The sequence below is a fragment of the Tamandua tetradactyla genome, chromosome 9 (genome assembly GCF_023851605.1).
Source record: "Tamandua tetradactyla isolate mTamTet1 chromosome 9, mTamTet1.pri, whole genome shotgun sequence".
Classification (NCBI taxonomy): domain Eukaryota; kingdom Metazoa; phylum Chordata; class Mammalia; order Pilosa; family Myrmecophagidae; genus Tamandua; species Tamandua tetradactyla.
In genome coordinates, this window is record NC_135335.1 from 59,743,982 (window position 1) to 59,766,251 (window position 22,270).

Below are 22,270 nucleotides of genomic sequence, written 5' to 3' on the forward strand. Positions count from 1 at the left end.
AATCCGTCTCTGGTGTGTTGCATTCCGGCAGCCAGCAAATTAGAACAGGTATTTTATATCAATCATTTATATTTAAAGTGAAATCTTTATACTCTCTCATTGTTTTTAAACTTAGAGACACAAAATAAGGCTTAAGGAGATGTGATCTCAATTATCATTTCATGGAACAAAAACGCCAGGTAGAACTTTGTGGAGTTATAATTTGTTTTCTTTTGAAGCAAAGGGCCTTCTGAAAGAACTAAAAAAAAAAAAAAATTCAGTTTTCTTTTTCAAAATTTTCCTAATACAAAAGAGAAGAGAGTTGCAAAATCCTGAAGAGTCAGAAAGCTCAAGGACTAAAAGACATAATTGTGAGCCACTTAAATATATTAAGAAAGAATATTTTAGTAAGAGGGTGGTAGGCAAGTCAAGGAAATGCTGAAAAGAAGAATATCATTTTCTGAGGGATCATTAAGAAAAATGAACTCTAGCTTATCCAGACAGGGGAGCAGTCTCATGTGATTGTAGATGCATCAGGGTGTCTTATCTTAATGACATTATTATGCATTGCCTTCTACTGCAAACGCCAGGGATCATGTTTATTTGTTCTCTATCCTAGCACTATGTGCCGGTTTGAATCTGTGGTGGACCCCAGAAAAGCCATGTCCTTTAATCCTCATTCAATATTGCTGGCTGGGAGCTTTTTGATTATTCCCATGGAGATGTGACCCACCCATTTGTGGGTGGTAACTTTTGATTAGATGACTTCCATGGAGGTGTGTCTCCACTCATTCAAGATGGGGTTGCTTTCTGGAGCCCTTTAAGAGGGAACCATTTTGGAAAGAGCTACAGAGCCCACACAGCCAGAGACCTTTGGAGATGAAGAATGAAAATGCCCCTGTGGAGCTTCATGAAACAAGAAGCTGGAGAGAAAGCTAACAGTGAAATAAGAAGCCAGAAGAGAAAGCTAGCAGATGCCACCATGTCTGCCATGTGCCTTTCCAGCTGAGAGAGAAACCCTGAACTTCACTGGCTTTCTTGAACCAAGGTATCTTTCCCTGGATGCCTTAGATTGGACATTTCTATAGACCTGTTTTAATTTGGATGATTTCATGGCCTTAGAACTGTAAACTAGCAACTTAATAAATTCCCCTTTATAAAAGCATTCCATTTATGGTATATTGCATTCCAGCAACTAGTAAAGTAGGGAACACCAGAACCTTTCATAGGTTCTGGCACATAGTAGACATTTGAAAAAATATATGTTGAGAGATTGAAACTTCCAGTTGATAACATTACCTCCTTTTGCTCAGATTCCATGGCACCAAGCAACTTTGTGATGATAATGTGACTTTTATGTGGTCTCGTTCATAGAGGATGAAAGTGCCACTGAAAGATTAACTTCATTGACTGCCATGAAAATGCGCTGCTTGAATCTCTAAAGGTAGAGGCTGTTGGTGATTGCCCAGCTGCCATGCCCTGAAATCCATCACTGTGCTTTCTTTCACTTTCCATGACTGCTCCCAGCAGAGTCTGAGCTCAGCAGCCATTCCTGGAAGACCCGAAATGCCTCTGGTGCATAATCTGAGCTCGAAGGACTCCATGGTGGCCTTACCGAAGTCATCATTGAAAACAGTCAATGATGTTTTCACCCACCTTCGCTGTTTCCTTTTCCTTCCTTCCCCCTCAGCATCGCTTGAGGTCACACCTGCATTGTGTTCTCCCAGTTTCCCTTGTTTCCCTCCCAGTTTCCCTCACAGGTGGTGCCCCTAATAAAATCTCTCATACGGAATGAAAATTCCATCTGTCTGCTTCTTGTAGGATCTCGAAAGTGTCAGCACACCTGTCCCTGGAGTAAGTAAACACAAAGTCAACTTGGACTGTTCCTTATTGTCTCGTATGGATCTTGGTAGAGTGGAAGAAACCCAGCTTTGGCATCACACTGCCTGGGATTTATGTGCCCCTTCATTCATTTCCTAGCTGTTTGACTGATGGTAAGTTACCCCTTACCTTAGGAAACCTCAACTTCCTGATCTACAAAATGGGGTGAGATTTCCTATCACACTGGACTGTTTTAATAATTGCATTAGACAACATTGCCTATTTAAGAAACACAGCATATAATGGGCTTTTTTAGTATATACTAAACCAAAAAGCTAATTTCCTCTGATGGAAATTTTAAGGTCTGGTGTCTGATCAGGTAAAACCAAAGGCCAGGCTTGGGAACCTGTGGTAGTCAACAGAGTAACACCCCACTTGGGGACCCCTTGGGGGTTGATGGTGGATCTGCTGACCGCACACTATATTTTCTTTAGGTGTCATTGAGAATATTTAGGCTACACTTTTCCTTTATAGCTGTGAAACCTGAGGTCATGATAGGGTAGCCTAGTTTCCCTGAGAACAATGAAAGACAAGTTAGGAGTAAGGTTCCTTACCAAGGATCACTTCACATAAACATTCAATAATTAAGATTTAAGATGAAAATTGATAGAGACTTTCAAAAAGCCCTCTTTCATTGTTAAATCAAATTATTGATTTCATCAATGTAAACAGTTAACTATGTGAACTGCAAATCGAGAACACATTCATTATTTGGCCTTTATAAATCTTAAGTTGTTACAGTGGGAATTTCTTGAAGTTCTATTTGGTGACTACCTCTCCTTGGAAATAAGAAAAAGAATGTGTCAGCCTGCGTGTTGAACACTTTCTATAGAATATTTTTATGACTTTCTCTTGGAATTAGAGATGAAAGTTTACAGTGTATTTCTTTTCTTCTTTAAATTATGGAATACAATGATTTTAATTTATATCTTACAATGAATCAAAATTTATGTTATACTGGTTAACCTGACCTGGGTAAAATATGCTTTAATTTATTAAAATTATTTCCCAAAGCGAGAGAAAGCAGTTACATAACTGGTACAGCATAAACAATCACCTCTTTCTGACTGATCTTGGAAGAAGTGAGCTAGAAGTATGGGGGGCAAATCATAGGAAATATGAGCCCTCATCACCGCTGGGCTGCCGAGATGGGCCCACCCAGCCTCTCTGGTGAGGTTCTAAGAACCCCTACTTCTTGTACTCTCCACTGAGCTCTGCCTGAACTACCCTCCCTTCAAAGAAGACCTTCACTGCTGAGTCATGACCCAAGAAGTCCATTCAGCGCAGATCCATGCAGACACACTGATCAAGAGTAGAAGAATACACAGGTGAGGAGTTTCCTCCGACCACACAGGTGAGGGGTTTCCTCCAACTACACAGGGGAGGAGTTCCTCTCCTTTGGGACCAGGCATGGGAACTGGGGTGTGAGTGGGGTGAAATGTTAATGACTCATATGTACCCAGCATCTGCATCCAGAAATTCTTTTTCTTTTTTAAATGCCTGGGTAATGCATGCTTCATTCACCTGAAACCCACCTTTGGGCTGGTGCAGACTGGGGTTTCGAGAGTCCAGAGGTCATTATTCATCACTTCAAATCCACGTTAAACAGAGATTCTTTTTAACGGGTGGCTAATATTGGCAGCCGACTGAAATTAACATAAAAGTAATAATAATTCCCATTCTGATCTGTGGCTAAATGCAAGAGTAAACCAGATAAAATAAATGCCCTTGGAGCTTTCCAGTCGGAGCATAATTATCACTAGTATTACTTTGTGATGGGGTTTTCCCAAGGTCATTTGGAGAATTAGTGGCACTGTGGGACCAAGCGCTCATCCATTATATGGGTTAAAATGACTAATTGAGGGTACGAGTTTAATTATACTCATAAGCAAAGGCGCAGTGCAGATCCTTTGACAAGCCTAATAATATTCTTGTGTACACAAGATAGATGGAAAAAATTAGGGTTGTATATTGTTGTCCTTCAGGACAAGATGCTGAAGCAGGAAAAGAATAATAAAAATAAATAAATGACTCTGCAGCACCAGGGAATGAGCTGCAGAAGTTAGCAAAGCCAGCCTTATGCACATACTCAGCTGCAGATAGAGTCCTAAGTACCCATGTCTAAATATATACAACTATCCAGCCATGTAGATCTAGGTTAATGTCTTCTAGAGCTAACTGTTAGATTATAAAGTACAAAAGGATCCCCAGCAAGGCTTTACCTCTAATTCACTCCAAAATGAAGACAGTGACCATAACAGGGATTTTTGTGATAGTGATTTGCGAGAGCATTCATTCTGTACACAGCTGTTAGAGTTAATTACATTAAATGATACTTAAATCACATCACATCCCATGCTTAAGAACCTAGAGCAACTTCTGGCTGCCAAAAGTATCCACAAATGCGCGGGACATTACCTAGGGAAATGCCTAGAGGTTAGATGTCAAAGTCAAGTGGGAAAGATGAGCGTGGCTCATGAATGGAAATCAGATCCACAGGTGGGGAGACCCTTCTTCAGCCACCACCCAGTCAAGAGTGACCTTCTTAGGACAAGGCAGTCACACCTGAGCTGGCAGAACAAAATCCTGCTACAGGTAATGCTTTGCTTGATACCTAAGATATAGAGGGGAAAGGCCTTGGCACAGAGTAAAACAGCTCTCTCTGGGTTGTGTGTGCCAGTAGGCAAGCATTGTTTGGGGACAGACAGCTTCTCTGAGTCATTTCCTTTTCTTCTCCCTGTGCCGTGTTCTCAGGTGGCTCCCCTGGCTTTGCAGGTGGCCACCTGGTAGAACATGGCCTGCATTAGGTTGTCAGAGCTGCTACAGCAAATGCCACAATCTGGTTTTGGTTTCACAACAGGAATTTATTGGTTCAGGGCTTTGAGGTTGGAAGAATTGTGAAATCATGATATGACAAGGCTTGCTTTCTCCCAGAGCCTGCAGTATTCTTGGTACTGGCTCCTGACAATCCTTGGGGTTCCATGGCTTGAATCTCTGTCTCCCACCACATGGTGAAGCCCTCTCCTTTCTGCCTTCTGGGTTCTTTTTATAAGGCTTCCAGTAGTACAGATTAAGTCAGCTGGGCCACACACATCTTACCTCAAAATAACATCACCCAAAGGTTCTATTTATATGAGTTCGTACCCACAGGAACACAGATTGAGATTAAGAACAAGTCTTTCTTTGGGGTACAAAATTTGGCCTACCCAGCCAAAATGAGCTTGTCCACAGGCTGAGCCAGTCCGAATTTCACTAGCCAGTGTCCAGCCCAGAATATGTCAATACAGGTTGAAAGTAATATATTTCAGTGCCTACTATGCGATGAAACAGTCACGCATAAAATTATCCATTTCAAGGTCTGAAAAACCTGACTTATGCTACATGAAAATGGCATCAAAATAGCCTCACTCTTACTTATATTGGAAGTTTTTCTATGATTTTATCATGTTTATTTGTGATTATACTTTAAAATGGTTTTTAATTAAAACTTAAAGCTTGCATCTGGCAGAATTGGGGTAAAAAGCAAATTCAGAAAAGTGGGGAAGGAGTGAAGCAGGAGGTGAATAAGTAAGTGTGTAAGTGTGTGTGTGTGTGTGTGTGTGTGTGTGTGCAGGACAAGAAGATGCTAGATGTCTCGCCCCTTTCTAATCCCCCAGTGTTCTAAAGCCCACTGTCAGCACCTGACAAGTGCTCCCACGATCTAACCACCACCACTCTTAGCAACTTGCTCCTCCAACAAAACTTAAGATTTTTTTTTCATTTCTATCCTCTTTCCTCAATGATAGATAGATAGGTACTTCAGGAATAAATAGATATGCTTTTGAAAAATTCCATTTTCTATCCCAAAATGTATTTTAAATGGAAAAGGGCTAAGGGCACTGCTTTTCATTTTATATTTCATATGTGCTTACATTTTTTCTATGTCAACATGATATGACATCTTCCTATGAAGATTCACCATGACTTTTTAGAGAAAGCAAATGCAGGAGTGTCTGCTCTTTGGAATGCCCTCATGAGTGTGTCCCATTCTCCAGTGTGTCTGAAGGTATAGTAATTGATACTAATACAATTTCTACTGCCAAAGGGGGAAATTGGACAGAGTCTATTAGGACTGTATGAAATTGCAGAAGAATAAGACAGTATGAGCTTTCTGGATTTTAGTTTATCAAGCCTTAAGTACATTTTACTAACTTAAATTTCTCTCTGCTAAGCTTTTGGCCTTTTAAGAGTGATACTTTTGCATTCATAACAACATTTTAATTCTTTCTGAAAAACAAAAAGCTAATCTCCTTTAGAATAGTTCTTGCTTAAATTCTTAACCTCAGTTTCCTATCCTGAAATGACCTAAGTCTTAATCCTACTAAGAACACAAATCAAGAGTAATAACTCTGTTAATAACCTGATAAATTTATATTTACTGACTATAAGCTCTTTCTACTAGGTTCATAAGCTACGCTAGTTGTGATGGTTTGAAGATTTATGGACCCAAGAAAATCATTTCTTAAAGCTCACCCATTCCTGTGGACGTGGATCTATTGTGGGTGGGACATTTTGATTAGGTTATTTCAGTTGAGGCGGTCCCAGGTCTTAACCCTAGTATTGAAGTCCTTTATAAGAGGATGATTCTCACAGAATCAGAGGAAGCCACTGAGGCCGTTAGCTGGAGACAATGAAACTGGGAAGAGAAGAGACCAGGAGACACCGCCATGTGCCTTGCCATGTGACAGAGGAGACCTGGATCACCGGCACCCAGTCTTCAGGAAAAAGGTATTGTCTTGATGATGCCTGATTCATGGCCCCAGAGCTGTAAATTTGTCAACTAATAAATCCCAATTGGAAAAGCCAACCCGTTCTATGGTATCTGCATTTCAGCAGCTTCAGCAAACTAAAACAGCGGTTTAGGAAATACTGTCCCAGGAAGAGGGTTTCATTTTCTCTCATGTTTATTTTCTTTATACATATTCCTCAAACTATAGTTCAGAAACAAGCCCAAAAATATCAACTCATCTTCGAGTCATCAGTAAAAGGATGGAGGAGTCTGAGTACTGGAAAAATAATGTCAACTTTATTATATAGGATATGACTTTAAAAATACTCATCTTTTATATATATATTAAGGCACCAGTAGCACTGAGTAATTGTCCAAATCATGGTTTAAGATGGAGGTGAACATCTCCATCGGACTAAGTGACTACCTATGTTCAGAAGGCCACACACTCCCCACTGTGGGGCTTAGGAGAGGGTGAAGGGAAGTCAGATTGCAGGCAGAGGGCAAGGCAGTGGCAATCAAAGGGAAAAGGCACTGTGGCTGAGTGGATGTCTCCTTACACATGCTGAGAAGTGAGTTAGAGGCACCAACACAAAGTAAAGAGTTGTCATTTGAGGGATGGTTTGTTGTTTGTGGTTTTAAGCACAACTCTAGGAACAATCTCATGTTGTATAGCATTATATTTCCTCTCTGTGTGATATGGTAGAAACAGGATGGATGGGGAGTCAGGATACAGGATTCAGGTACTGTTTCCCTGCCTTATTAAATATGAGCTTAGAATAAATACAAGAATAAACAATGTATTTGAGGCAGAATTTTCAGGCCCTTGGCAGACAGAGATTTTATGAATATAAATACTCAATTTAATTAAAAAATTTAGTCTGTATTAGGTATGTATGAATGATTGATGAGCATTCCTTAGATTGTCAGACCAAACCTTGGAATGAATGAATAAATGAATGAATATACACACATATACACACACATCTCTATTTAAGGCTTTCTCTACACTTCTTGAGGAAGAAGACTTTCTGTTCCAATCCAATACTAGAGAAAACATCAACTTAGGAGAGTCATTGCATCCAATTTAACTAGCATCTCACATATCAAAAATATTTAAATAGTGGTCTCATGCTACATAGCTACTTGTTTTTGTGCAATTTTATAAACAAATTTATAAAAATTATTTATAAAGTGCATACTTATGGCAAAGGCTTAATTACATTTGAATCCTAATACTTTAAACTTGTGAGGATGTCCAAGCTGAATTGTATAAAAAGAAATAATTGGAAAAAAAAAAGTAATAAGAAAGAATGGGTCTCAACAATAATGCCTTTATTTTCAAAACCCTTCCCTAATAAAAAAGATAAGACTTAAAGGGAGGAAAGTTCACTAATAAGAAATAGTTGGTACCCATTTTATTTTAGTTTTTTAATTATTCCTTTTCTTTGCCTCAACGCAGTGTAACTCCCATAAATCAAACGAAGGGACTTGAAGTGTTGGTCACTTGTGAATCTTAATTTTGTTTATACCAAATCAGTCACGACTCTCTCTAGAGTTTTATATTTAATTTCTTAAACACACACACATATTTTGCAGGCCAAATGCAACTTGCTTTCTCTGTTAGCAGTATAACAAAATCCTAAATCATATATTTATGTTTCTGCCTGATTTCATAGAATATACTAGTGGTAGTTAGGACACATTGGAAAAGGAAATGTATCATATAAATGTGGTATTTGTATGCAATTTATGTAACTTTCAAGATTAAAGCTATAAATTAATTGACCAGATTGAGGTAGACGAATGTTATATAAACTTGCTATATCATTGTGCTTTATAAACTCACCATATCATTTTTTATACACAGAATACATTTTAGCACATAAAAATGACTAGAAAATTATTATCCTGGGTTTTTCTGCTTTAAGAAGCACTGGATTCTTTCTAAATATCTTGAGAGGAAAAAATGTTCCTCGCGGAGGTATAAGTCAGATCTGATTTATTAACTGAGATGATCTGGTTGTAATTTACTTCTTTTAAGTCTATATTCAAATAGTTTCTGCAGTTGCAAGAAAACTTGTGCTGATTCTACTGCATGATGAATAATTCAGCAGTTATATGTGTTCGATACCCTTTGGTTTTTGAAATTTTATTTACTGGGTCTGCTAACTAAAAATCATTATTTCTCCAAAAAATTAGTCTAAACAACTGGCTCAGGTACAGAAAATGTATTTTAGTAGTATCATTAGAAACAACAAAATTACAAGATGAAAAGGAGAACTAAATGATAATTGGCTAGGAAAATAGCATATTTACACATCGGTGACAGTTAAATTTCATCGAATGGAACAAAGGAGATAGTGACTGTTGTGTACAGAAGGTCTCTGAAAAATGAAGCATGTGGGACAGGACGCCCTGAAGAACTCACAGCTGCACTCTTACTGTAGCCTCTCACTTCCATGCCTGCTTCACTCAGTCCCACCACCCCAGATATAGCTGAGTATTTCCTTCTTTTGTTTCAAGAGTCTCCATAGCTCCTTGCTCCTTATTGACTCAAGTCTATATCTCTTGAGCTTTACTTTGAAGGGCCCTCATCACCTGGAGTGGAACTACTTTGCCAGAGGCATTGCCTACGGTGCCCTAGGGACCGAGGCCAACAGACCTCAGATTTTTCCCCAAATCTGTGCCAGAGTGTGCCTGCCACTCTGTCTGGTGATAAGCTTTCTCATTCCACCCTCACCTGACCAGTGATGTCCTTTCTATGCTTAACCTCTATGACAGATAATTTTATGTGTCAACCTGACTAGGTTAGGGGATCCAGTTTGGTACAACGCTGGCTGAGATTTGGCTGTTGAGGTATTTTGTAGATGGGATTAGCATCTACCAATAGTTGACTTTAAGTTAAGGAGATTTCTTTCCATAATGTGGGTGGGCCTCATCCAATCAGCTGGAAGCCTTAAGAGCAAAGAATGGAGGGATACCTAGAGAAATCCTATCTCAGGACCACAACACCAACTCTCCTTGGGATCTCTTGCCTGCTCTACAAATCTTGGACTTCTTAATGCCTAGAATGGCATGACCCAATACCTTAATAATATTTTTTAATATATGTATACACACGTATTTTGTTGGTTCCATTTCTCTGGAGAAGCCTGACTGATAAAGTCCCAATCTCGCCTGATCCTTGTAGCCCTTTGATCACCTCAACCTGAATTAGTCACTCTATCCCAAGTGTCTTACTCTAACCATAGCACTAAAATACAACTGAGATTTTCCACTGGGGCTAATTGTATGGGTGTTGTTTTCTTCCACTCGTTTAGGAGTTTCAGAAGTGCAGAAGCCACCATGTCTATCTTTGCCTCCCTAGTTCCTGGCATACAGCAAGCACTCAGCAAATGCTCACAGGATAAGCCCACTGAAAGGTAGAAGCAATATAAAAGGTAATTTCTTATAAATAAAGATATAGGCTTTGTTGGCAAAAAAAATCAGTGATATAAATAACCTCATACACAAAAATCCAGAACCTTTCTTCATGATATAAACATTTGTGAGTGTTTTGATGAGTTTTCAAGCTTGGCTGTAAGTGAATGTCAAATAACAGCAGAAATTTCTTGAATTTCATTTGTGGTGTCTATTGGATAAATCCATTTGGCCCCTTCCAAGGGCTGTCTCTTCCTCTCCCAGTCCAATTTGCTCATCACTGTGGAACAACTCATAAACATGCAAATAAGAGAGAAGACGCATTTCTTTGTACAGCAGGGACAGCAGGGAATGAACTAAGAAGAATGTTAAATATTCAATATATACTGATAATATTTGCTTTGGCACTCTGATGGTAAACTTGGAAGGATGGGAAAATATAAACCTGGTTGTATCTTGGCTAAGGACACCTGGTTTGTGCTACATGAAACTCCAAACCAGATGCCCTCTGTGGTAGTTAGGTTCAGGTGTTAACTTGGCCAGGTGAAGGTGGCTAGTTATGTTGCTGTGGACATGAGCCAATGGTATGTGAACCTCATCTGTTGCTCATTACATCTGCAGTCAGCTAGGAGGCGTGCCTGCTGCAATGAATGATGTTTGATTTAATTGGCTGGTGCTTAAATGAGAGACTCAAGGTAGCACAGCCAAAGCAGCTCAGTATACCTCATCTCAGCACTCGCAGCTCAGCCCAGGCCTTTGGAGATGCAGAAAGGAATCATCCTGGGGAAAGTTGTTGGAACCCAGAGGCCTGGAGAGAAGACCAGCAGAGATCACCCTGTGCCTTCCCACATAAGAAAGAACCTCAGTTGAAAGTTAACTGCCTTTCCTCTGAAGAACTAATGAAATAAATCCCCTTTTATTAAAAGCCAATCCATCTCTGGTACGTTGCATTCGGGCAGCTAGCAAATTAGAACACCCTCCTACTTTGCTTCCTAAGATGCCAGGAGCAGAAGCAGCAAGAGGGGTCCTCTCTGGGTATGGATGGGGATGGATGATTAGTCATTCTGGTCTGACTCAACTTTGTTCTGGGTCATGTTCCAGACCCTACATGCAGCCAGAAGGCTTCCCAAGGGGACCCACGAACCTAAGTGGTCTAACTTCTTCATCTGACTCTCCACTAAGAGATGTGGCATGTGCTCTCAGAATGATGGTGGCCTACAACCTCAGGTCACATTTGATGAACATGTAGTTATGCTACTCTATTATTCAGAGAGTCTTGCCACTGACAGAGTTAGCCAGGTCTTTACTGGCTTTACTTCTATAACTGATTCTCAGGAACTTCCTTCTACCATCTTCCTTGGAGTGGATGACACTCTTTACAAGCAGAAGATGCTAGAAATAGAAAAAACTACTTAGGACAGAGGCAAGCAAATGAAATAGAAAAACCAGTTATGAAATAGATGAAGTGCCTACAGCTTTCGAAGTGCTATATTTCATCAGGTGGGGGAGGAAGTTTCTGAATGATAATAGAATCGAGACATAAATGAGCAGCTCAAAAGGGGGTTTTGGAGAATGGGACATTTGGCTTGTGGAAGAGACTCGTCCTGAGAAATCATGTGAAAACGTCATTATTTTGTGACATGAGGGAAAAGCAATATTGCCAGAGGGTTCTAATGCTGCCTTAGACATAAAATCTCAGTGCCTTAGACACTGATGGTGGCAGACGCTTTGTCTTGCCTTGTGCACACATGCTCACATACACAGACACACCCCTCTTGAGAACAGAGACTGAGCACATGGTTATACATATTCATGAGATAATTAGTATTAATGTGGTTGAGGAGATTTTGTTGCCTCTCACATAGGATTGGTTTTTGAAACTATAAACCAATCATCCACGGGAGACTGGGAGACTAGCGTTGAGCCAGCTAAGCTACAGTACTCGGGCACATTTTTGTTTGTAAATGGAGATTACTTTACTTGGTGTTTCAAATCAGCCTTCCAGTCTGTCCCGTAAGTAAGTTTATCCAAAGATTTCCAACTTTTGTACAAAATAAAACATCCTTGGGAGTGCAGTTTCTAGAGATTAGAAGAACTATGCCCTGATCATTACTTTCTTTTCTAAGAGCAAAATTTAAATAAAACAAAAATGATTCTAAGAAATTTCACGAAACTTTTTTTTTTCCCTTTTCTATAAAAGTTCAATAGGAGAGAATTATAACAACTATGCTATCTTTTTAAATTTAAAAGCAATTAATACAATAAAATTTATTAAAAAGCTATTTCTAAGAATTAGAGGATCATACAGTCACATGGAGAATAAATTAAAATGGAATAAAACTAGCTCACGGTGAAAGTAAACTCAATCTCAATGTACCTGTCACACACTCCCTTACCAATTGGCTTGCCTGGTTCTTCTCTAAGTTTGCTATAACGTGAAACTACTGCAAACTATTGTTTTCCAGCAAATAAAACCTCTTATTTGCGGTTGGAATTAAAATGCTTATTTTTTCATCTGCATCTAAGAGACACATGTTAATCAAACCAAACACCAGTGTAGGTATAGCATAGTGGAAGGTGGTCATAACTCTAATAAAAGCTATTAGAAATGGTTTTTGCTAACTCCTTATATTCATACCACACGTATAATAAGTAGATTGGCCTCCAGAAGGATGCCTGGCCTTTGTCCTGGCTCCTGGAGGGGAACCTCTGGAATTTCTAAGTTATGAGAGTAGCTTTATTACTCATAATGAAAGGTGGGCCAACCCCTCTCCTCCTCCACTGCACCGAGAGTTTATTCTAGGGAGTTTATACTATAGTGTTGGGGTCAGGGTGGGGAGAGGACGGCTGGTCACCCCAGAGACACCAGCCACGTGATGAGAGGGTTGGCGCTTTGGGATGCATGCTGGCGGCCGACTCTGGGGAGGCTGGGGGATCTGGAGACAGACCTCCACCACGTGGACACCCATTCAATCTCCCCAGTGAATCCAACCCCAGTAAAAACCTCTGGCTACTAAAGCTCGGGAGAACTGCCCTGGTGGGTGAGACACATCCACATGCCAAGAGGATGAAACGTCCTGACTCCGTAGGGAGAAGACAGGGAAGAGTCATATTTGAGACCCTCCCAGACCTTGCTGCATGTGGCTTTTCTTTTGGCTCCTTCTTATTCATATCCTTTTTGCTATAATAAAGCTGTAATCTTGCCCGTGCACTCCTCCCCTCGCCCCCAAAAGTTCAACAAATGTTGCTGCAATAACAGGACAGACACATGGAAAAAGAACGAAATGTGACCCCCACCATACAGTTTGCAAAGCAACAACAAAAGAAAAACTGCAATCCTAAGTAGAGTGCTTTCCTGAGTTCTGTGAGTCATTCTAGTGAATTATCAAACTGAGGGGGTGAAAGCCCCAACTTTGTAGCCAGTTAGAGCGTGGGTGGTCCGGGAACCCCGATTTTGCAGCTGGTGTCCGAAGTGAGGCAGCCCTGTGGGGACTGTGCCTTAAACTTGTTGGTCTATGTTACAGTTAGAGTCAGAAGTTGTTCCATATTAACATTCCCCTTCCCAGGACAGTCTAATCCTTAGGAAGATGGCAATTAGAGAAAGAGAGGAAGTATATGATGATAGGACACTGGGGGGGAGATGGCAGGAGAAGGTGTTCATCACAGCTCTGATCAGGAGGAGGCGCCAATCAAGACTGACCAGGAGGAGATGCTAACCACACAGGACTGACCAGAGGAGGTGCTCATTACACAGGACTGACCGGGAGGAGTTGCTAACCACACAGAACTGACCAGGAGGAGGCACTAATCACACAGGACTGACCAGGAGGAGGTGCTAATTACAAAGGACTGACCAGTAGGAGGTGCTAATCACATAGGAATGACCAGCAGGAGGTGCTAATCACACAGGACTGACCAGGAGGGGGCGCTAACCACACAGGACTGACCAGGAAGAGGCGCTAACCACACAGGACTGACCAGGAGGAGGCGCTAACCACACAGGACTGACCAGGAGGAGGCGCTAATCGCACAGGACTGACCAGGAGGAGGTGCTAACCACACAGGACTGACCAGAGGAGGTGCTAACTACACAGGACTGACCAGAGGAGGTGCTCATTACACAGGACTGACTGGGAGGAGTTGCTAACCACACAGAACTGACCAGGAGGAGGCACTAATCACACAGGACTGACCAGGAGGGGGCACTAACCACACAGGACTGACCAGGAAGAGGCGCTAACCACACAGGACTGACCAGGAGGAGGTGCTAATTACACAGGACTGACCAGGAAGAGGCGCTAACCACACAGGACTGACCAGGAGGAGGCGCTAACCACACAGGACTGACCAGGAGGGGGCGCTAACCACACAGGACTGACCAGGAGGAGGTGCTAATCGCACAGGACTGACCAGGAGGAGGTGCTAACCATACAGGACTGACCAGGAGGAAGCGCTAATTACAAAGGACTGACCAGGAGGAGGAGCTAATCACAGCTCTGACCAGGAGGAGGCGCTATCAGGATTGACCAGGAGGAGGTGCTAGTCACAGCTCTGACCAGGAGGAGGCGCTATCAGGACTGACCAGGAGGAGGTGCTAGTCACAGCTCTGACCAGGAGGAGGTGCTATCAGGACTGACCTCAGGCACCCAGTGGCGTTGCGCAGCACCTGTGACGAATGCAGCTGTATTTTCCGGTCATCCTGAAGCGGTGAGTTTTCCCAGCCGGAGTGGGGGATTATCACCGCGTTGGTCAACACTGCCAGGGCATCCTGGATAATTGGCATTTTGAGTGCATCGCACGACGAGAGGTTCCAGAGGACTCCTGCAAGACACATGCACAAAGAGCTCATTGGTGCCTCTACTTTCTCTCATTGCAAAACTGTTTTCCCTACTGGAGTTAATGACGCTGGCAGACAGGACTGGGAAGGCGTGGCCACGCTTCCCAGAGCCTGCCCTCTGCTGTAAAGCACCTGTGTGCACCCACTAAGGGGATGCTGTGAACATATGACAAAAGGCAGAGGACTTGGGGGACGATTCTCTCCATTTCACCACGGGCAGTGAGCGAGACTGACAGACCTGATTGAATTGAGGACACCAGTCAGGCTCCACCCACTATTGATCCAATGGGCTAAAGCTCCCAAATTACAACCAGGACCAAAGAGAGTAACGTCACTTATCTCTACACTCGCTGTGCACACCTGGTTTCTTAGACTCATTCAGCTTCCATGTTACATTGGCCACTGTTGGGTAGGACCTTAGGAGAAGCCAGTATCAGGTCTGAGGACAAACAACCTGACCAGAAATTCAAGGGTCACTGTCACTTGTGACAGTTTGGTTGACTTTCCTTCAAAATCAATGATCATGGAGGATCTGTAGAACATTATTCCTTAAATAAAGACAAAGGGAACAGTGGGGAGTGAGGGCATGTCTGAGACAAACTGACTATATAGGCAGAGCAAAGGCAAAATTTTAGGATAGACTGGAGGTTTGAGTCTCTTTTTGAATTCATTTTAGAAAAAGTATTGCATATACATTATAACATGATTTGAAAATGCTTTTAAAATAATTATTCAGTACATTGTTCAAAACAGTACCCAAAGAAGTAAAAGAAACAGAATAATACTCTTCTATGGGAAGGAGAATGTATGCTCCCTCAAGACAAACCTAGATATCAGCACTGCAGAAATTAGGAATAAAAAATGTGGTAGCTGTCTTTAGAGACACAAGGTCTAACTTAGTTATTTAGTGTACTTTCAATATATTTTAACCAATGAAATTTTGTTTCAGCCACTGTGTTATGAGTAGAAGAAACAGCACACACTCCCATCTGAAATTTGACTTTTATAATGCCAACCTAAAAGTTGATAATGTTTCACTGTTAATGCCTAATTAAAGGGATTCACAATTTAAGGTCAGTTCTATGACAATGGGACTATGACAATGGAGACAAACTCTTCCAACTGTCTCTAGAAATAATATTTACTGGAATCTTATTTAAGTGAATGCAAAAGAAACAAAATACTTTGGAGAACCAGCTAGTATCAATCAATCCTTTAGTGCAGGGAGCTTAGCCAAGGGCAAACTGGTCTGTTTTTGTAAACCGAGTTTTACTGGAACACAACCACACCCATTTGTTTATGTGGTGCCTATGGCTGCTTTTGCCCTACAGTGTCAGAGTTAAAAAATTAGCGACAGGAATTGTACAGCTCACAAAGCATATTTCCCATCTGGCCTTTTACAGAAAACATTTGTTGACCCCCATTTTAGCACTGAGACCATTTCTCACACACCTTTGTGTGCCGTTTTGTATTGCCTTTAATATTCTAAACTAAGGATGCCCAAATGCAAATTGGTACACAGAAAGGTGCTGCAAAATATATTCTAATTTGGCTGAATTGGAATACTAGGAATATTAAATGTATTTATCTTGTTTTACAGTTTTTAAAAATGAAGCTGTTTCTTTATTCATCCCATTAAGAAAAATCTTCCTAAATTTTGGATAATCTGAATCAACAAAATGATGACCTACATTCTTCTGCAGTTTTGCAAAAATTTTATTTATTATAGTAAAAGAAATGGCTTTTCAGTTTTAAAAAGCACATTAACATAAAATTAATATCAACCCCAATGTTTTAGGAAACTTTTAAGAATATCTTGTTAGTTCTTGTATTTGTTCTACTACATATATAAAGTGAATGTGAATATAGAGAAACAAAACATGAATTTGTTCATTTCCTGTACACAAAAAGCGAGGCTTATAAATGTTTAAGAATTGTGTGTTATGCTTCACTGTAAAATATATTTCTTCTAAAAACTAAATTTGTGAAGAGAAACTTTTGCATTTTTACCTGCAGTGACTTTCAAATGATCGAAAGGCATCCTATGAAAATAAAGTATATTTTACTATCTTTTAAAGGACAATGAAGAAGAAGGGAGAAGAAGGGGAAAAATCAAAGAAAAACGAAAGGCCTACTTTAATATCTGGTAAGAAGTAATAGGGCGAAAAAGACGATGAGATCCAAGATGCCTGTTTACTGGTTCTTCTCTCTCCTTTACCCTTCTCATTAATTCATTAATTAGTGTAACCTAATTCTGAGTCCTGCATGCACAGTCGTGGCTTTGATCACATTCTGCCACCTCTGCAGTCTGGCCACATCTGTGATTCACATTCCAATTAACTGATCACTCCTCTCGATGGTTTGACCCATGTCTACGAATCTTCTGTCTTAATTTATATCTGCAACTCACAAGCGCTTCCTGGATGTATCAGAACTACGTGAATCTCTGATGAGGACAACTTTAGCACCTGCGTTTGTGTGAAGCCTCGGTACACAGGTTGATATGTCTGGCAGGAGCCAAAGTGCAAAACGCTTCCCTCCCGCTACACACACGTGTGCACACAAAATCTGATCTCTCTCTTTCTCTCTGATGCACCAGTTCTCACCGAAGGGAGAGAGATCAGAAGAAACTGGACATATCTAGACATCGCCTCTGAAAAATGGAAAGTAAGTGTTTTGCATAAATTTCTCTTCATTCCCTCCTTTCTTTCTTAGGTGGTGTTTTAAAACATGGTCACATATTTCTTTAACTTTGCCTTTAAAAGGTGGAGCCTAGCTCTCATCCCCTGGAGTGAGAAGTGGATTTAGTGACTTGCTTCTGACAAATAGAATATGGCAAGAGTGTCCTAGAGGCTACTTCAGAAAAGAAGGTATCGCTGCTCTCTGGATGCATCCTCTTCTGGATTGCTTGTTAGGAGGGAAACTTGGTGTGGCATCTCCAGGAGCCTCAGGAGGCCACGGGGAGGTTCCGAGGCTCCAGCCAACACAGATGATGGGTCTTTTCTGCAAGCAGATCTTTCAGCCCCAGGCCAGACTTTAGGTCCCTGCAGCCTCATGAAGGGACACTAAGCTGCGACCACCAGCTTGGCTGATTCTGGATTCCTGGGTCCCTAAACGTGGTATGAGATGGATGGTCATTCTTTTAAACTGCTATGTTTTGGTGTAGTTTCTTATGCAGCAATAGATCTGTTAGAGCTTTGTTTCCTCCTCATCCCTTCCTTTTCCTTCCCTCCTGCCCTCTCCTTCCCCTTTGTCCATTGGGGTTATTTTTTTCTCCTTTTGCCTTTCAAAAAAACTTCCTCAGTTACTCCCTTAGTTCTTGCCTAGATCCATTTATTCTCTTTTTCCCTAATTGATTAACAATAAAATTTGTATTTATTAATTAATAAAACATTTTGTATTAATTAAATTTCCTCTTACTAAACTCCATTGTGAGAGTACAAAAGATATAGGTGGAAGATTCAGCCAAACCTTGTGACTACATTTAAAATACATTTTAATTTACATTACAAATGATATTTAGTTTTTAAAAATGTGTTATTCTTCGTGTCTCAACTGTATTAAATGACCCACTTTTAATTTAGTATGTAATTTGGTTCTTTAATTTGCTGTAACACATTAGCACACACTCAGTGGCTGAATGCAACACAAATGCCTTCTCGCACAGTCTTGCAGGCCAGCAGATGAAATGGCTAGTCAGGGCTGGGTTCCTTCTGGAGGCTCTAGTGCAAAATCCGCTTCTTTGGCCTTTCAAGCTCCCAGAAGCCACCCGCAGACCTGGGCTCCAGGCCCTGTGTCACTCCCACCTCTGCTTCCTCGTTCCATCTCCTCTGACTCTGACCCTCCTGCCTCTCTCCCTCTTATAAGGACACTTGTGATGACATTTAGAGCCCACCAAGTAATCCAGGAGAATGCTGCCATCTCATTAGACTGCACAGTCCCTCTGACCATTTGAGGTGACATCATTCAAAGGTTCCTGGGATTAGGATACAGATATCTCTGGGAGGGGGCATTATTCAGCCTGCCACAGATTGCTTTAAGAGATTCCATTTGCTTAGATTCAAGTAGAAAATTCTTATTGTAGCTTCTTCATTAGGTCCTTCCTTAACTCTCCAAGTTCACCTTGAATCAGGTTCTTTCATCCGCTCACTTACTCATTCAGTGAATAGTAAGGCCCTTCTATGTACTAGGTTCTCTTTGACACATACTGGATACATCAGTGAACAAAACAGTAAAAAAATCCTGCCCTCGTGGGACTTCCATGACAATAAATCTAGTTATTATAGTTATTCTTCAGCTGTACTGATCTTGTTTTTTCTCCTTGAACACACAAACTTATTTGAGCCTCAGATCCCTTGGACTTGCTGCTGCCATAGTCTAGAATATTCTCCCCTAGACCCTCCCATTGCTGACCCTTCTTGCTACTACCATGTTGTCCAAAATGTGCTAAGCCCAGAGAGGCTCTTCTGGCTCAGCAACCACTCGACCGAAACGACCTCTGCACTTGCTGTCATATCTCCTGCTTCAATTTCCAGCATAGACCTTTTTGTAAAATATTTCCCATGCTTTTTAATTACTTGTATATTTTCTGTCATTCTCTCACTGCCCTTCCTCATCACTGCATGACACACCCGACCTTAGCCTCATCATAAAATGAAAGAAGGGAACTTGTCTGCATGTCTGCCACTGAATCCTTGCCTTACAGACTACTCCCTGACACTCATTAAATGCTCATCAAATAGGTACTAAATAAGAAAATTAATAAACAGATCTGTAACTCCAATAGAACGCCATGTGCTGCAGACACCAAGCAAATTTTAAGTGTTACAGTGCTAGAAAATGAAGTAATGACTTGAAAGATTAAAACAGCAGATGCAAGAATCAATGTTACAAATAAGTCTACATGAGAATATGCTACTTAAATGCTACTTAAGTAAGATTATATTCTCTGAACTTATAGAAAGCTTACTTTCAGCTAGTAAGAAAAATTTGTGTCACTAAAAATAAGCAATTTAGCCCTGGAAGGCTTAACTCTTGTGCTGTATTTGGGCGATTGTCTTCTATTAACTTCCTGATAATTCTAAATCAGCCAAAGTGATACTAAAGTTTCAATTTGTAGGTGAAATAAGTTGGGAGTACAGAGTTGTTCAGCATCTGGAAGAAGCTACTCTTTCATTCTTCTCTGATTATAAAACAAAAACAGTTAATCATTTTGGTTGACGGTCACTTACACATTTTAATTTCCCTGGTGAAAATACATATACCTTCTTTCAGATAGAAAACCTGCAGTAGAATTGTGCTATGGCATCTTTCTTTTAATTCTATGAATTCAATAGCTTTCCCTTATCAGCTGAAAATTATTGCTGTTCTGAACTAAATTTTGACAGTAGCTTTGGTTGAGAAGACATATAAATAGCTAATTACACATTCTAAATATATTTAAGAGAGAGCTTATTTCAGACACAGGATGGTTCTTTTTCTTGAGATTATCCATATTCATAAGTACTAATTGGTTTATTAAAATTTCTTTAATAAAACCCTAATTACTTTCATTTGATCCCTTACTTTGTTTTAGTAGAGGCTAGTTATGGTTTCTTGTTGCTGAAAGAGTTGAAGAATATCTTGAAAAATATATAGCTTAAAAAAGAGCATTTTAATAATAGTGAACCTGAAGTGATGATAACATTCAACATTTCCTTTTGGTTCTGTAAGGTTTTGCACAAACCCCTCACTTGCTTTCAGTTTTTTCTCCACAACCTTTAGACCTAGAATGCAATGTCTTCCATGGGGAGGAGGTGGGGAGGATTCACACCAAAGCACAAGTTAAGTTGAGCTTAATTTATTTAAAAAAATTGGTACCTGACTAAAAACTAATCTACTTATGGAGATTGATTTTAAATAATTCTACAATGTTTCATTGTTTGTGTACCTGGAGAAGGGAAAGGAGAGAAGGATGGGGGCAAAAAGGTTTCTCTTCAAAAGAGTCAAGGGTAGGCCTGGCTGGAGTAGGGCTGGTATGGGAGAGAGGTGTCTGTCACTGTCTTCTCCCTCCCCAACCATTTATACCTTGAGCCATGGATGGCGCAGGGTACCTGAGAAAAATCCAGAGGCCCATGTCACCAGGAGGCTGTGTTGTACTAAGCTGTGCATGTGTCTGTTGGTGCATATCAGAGTCTGGGTGAATTCACACGCTCTCTTGAAGGGGTCAGATACCAACGTGGCCCAAGAAGTACTTGCCCTCAAGGTATGGCTATGAATTGGGGTTGTTTTTTTTTGAGAGCCCTTCCAAGTAGAATATATATGTACTATGCCTCAAAAGAGGCCCATCCCACTTCTTTCAACACTTTTTAAAAATAAAAGCATTTATTTTGAGTCCAAGTTAAGGTTTCCCAAAATGTTGCTAGAATCATGAAGTAGTGCCGTAGGTCAAAACTCCCCAAGTTTTCTTTCTGGAGTTCCAGTGGTTGGGTGAGCAGAATTAGCGACCGCTGAGTTCCTCTCCTTAATATTCCAGGAGAGGAAACTGCAGTGATCATGAAGGTTATGTGAAGGTTAATCCTTGCAGAATTTTGACTTGCTGAATCATTTTAAATTGAGAGTCCCAGAGAGATGGCGATGAGATGAAAGCGCTGCTGGGACTGATAAAATGTGGGGGGGAGGGAGGAGGAGAAGGATTGGATTGGATGGTCAGAGTCAATAACTGTCAACTCCCATCCTTCTATCAGCATGTAAGACTTCTGGTCCAGAGAACAAAAACTGTTTTAAAAGTGATCATGCACACGTAAATGCTGATAAATGAACTATTTTATTTTGCTTATTTTCAAAATATATACAGAATTTAGATAACTCCAGAATAGTTGGAAAGTGGAGTTTTTATTTTCTACATTTGAAATAAATCTAATTTTGCTATTATGCGCAAGTCAAGTTCTATCCTAATCTTATTAAATCTACTGGACCTCCCAGGAGATGTTTTAATTCTTGAAGTTCTAAAACAAGTTTGTTATAGGATAGAAATATCAATACTGAGGTGCTGTCTTGCTCTAAAGCCAAACAGATCCCAAAAGAGAGGCTGATATTCAAATTTCAGCACCAGAAGCATGCATTAAAATTTAGATCAAGATGGTAAAAGCAAGAGGTCTATACTCACCTTAATTTTTAATTAATCGCTAAAAAATTATCTTCAGTGTTGTTTTCAGAGCATAGATTAATTCAGAGCATAGATTAATTTAGTTTTAAACTAAATAATTTTACAGGTGAAAAACTATAAAATAAAGTTGACTAGGATTTCTGGGAAGATGGTTGACTAGAGTAGCTCGACATTAGCCCTGCTCCAGGGAAAAGTCAGAGAAGGGACAGGAAGGCAACTGAGATGGCGATTCAGG

At 40.5% G+C, this 22,270-nt stretch overlaps 1 protein-coding gene across 1 annotated transcript in view; it reads right to left on the minus strand.

Annotated features, from left to right (window-relative positions):
• CTNND2 (catenin delta 2) overlaps positions 1-22,270 on the minus strand; it is a 990,776-nt gene that overhangs the window by 175,359 nt on the left and 793,147 nt on the right. The window contains exon 12 of the mRNA XM_077116860.1: positions 14,689-14,872. Coding sequence (XP_076972975.1) covers positions 14,689-14,872 — 184 coding nt within the window. The remainder of the gene's footprint in view (positions 1-14,688; positions 14,873-22,270) is intronic.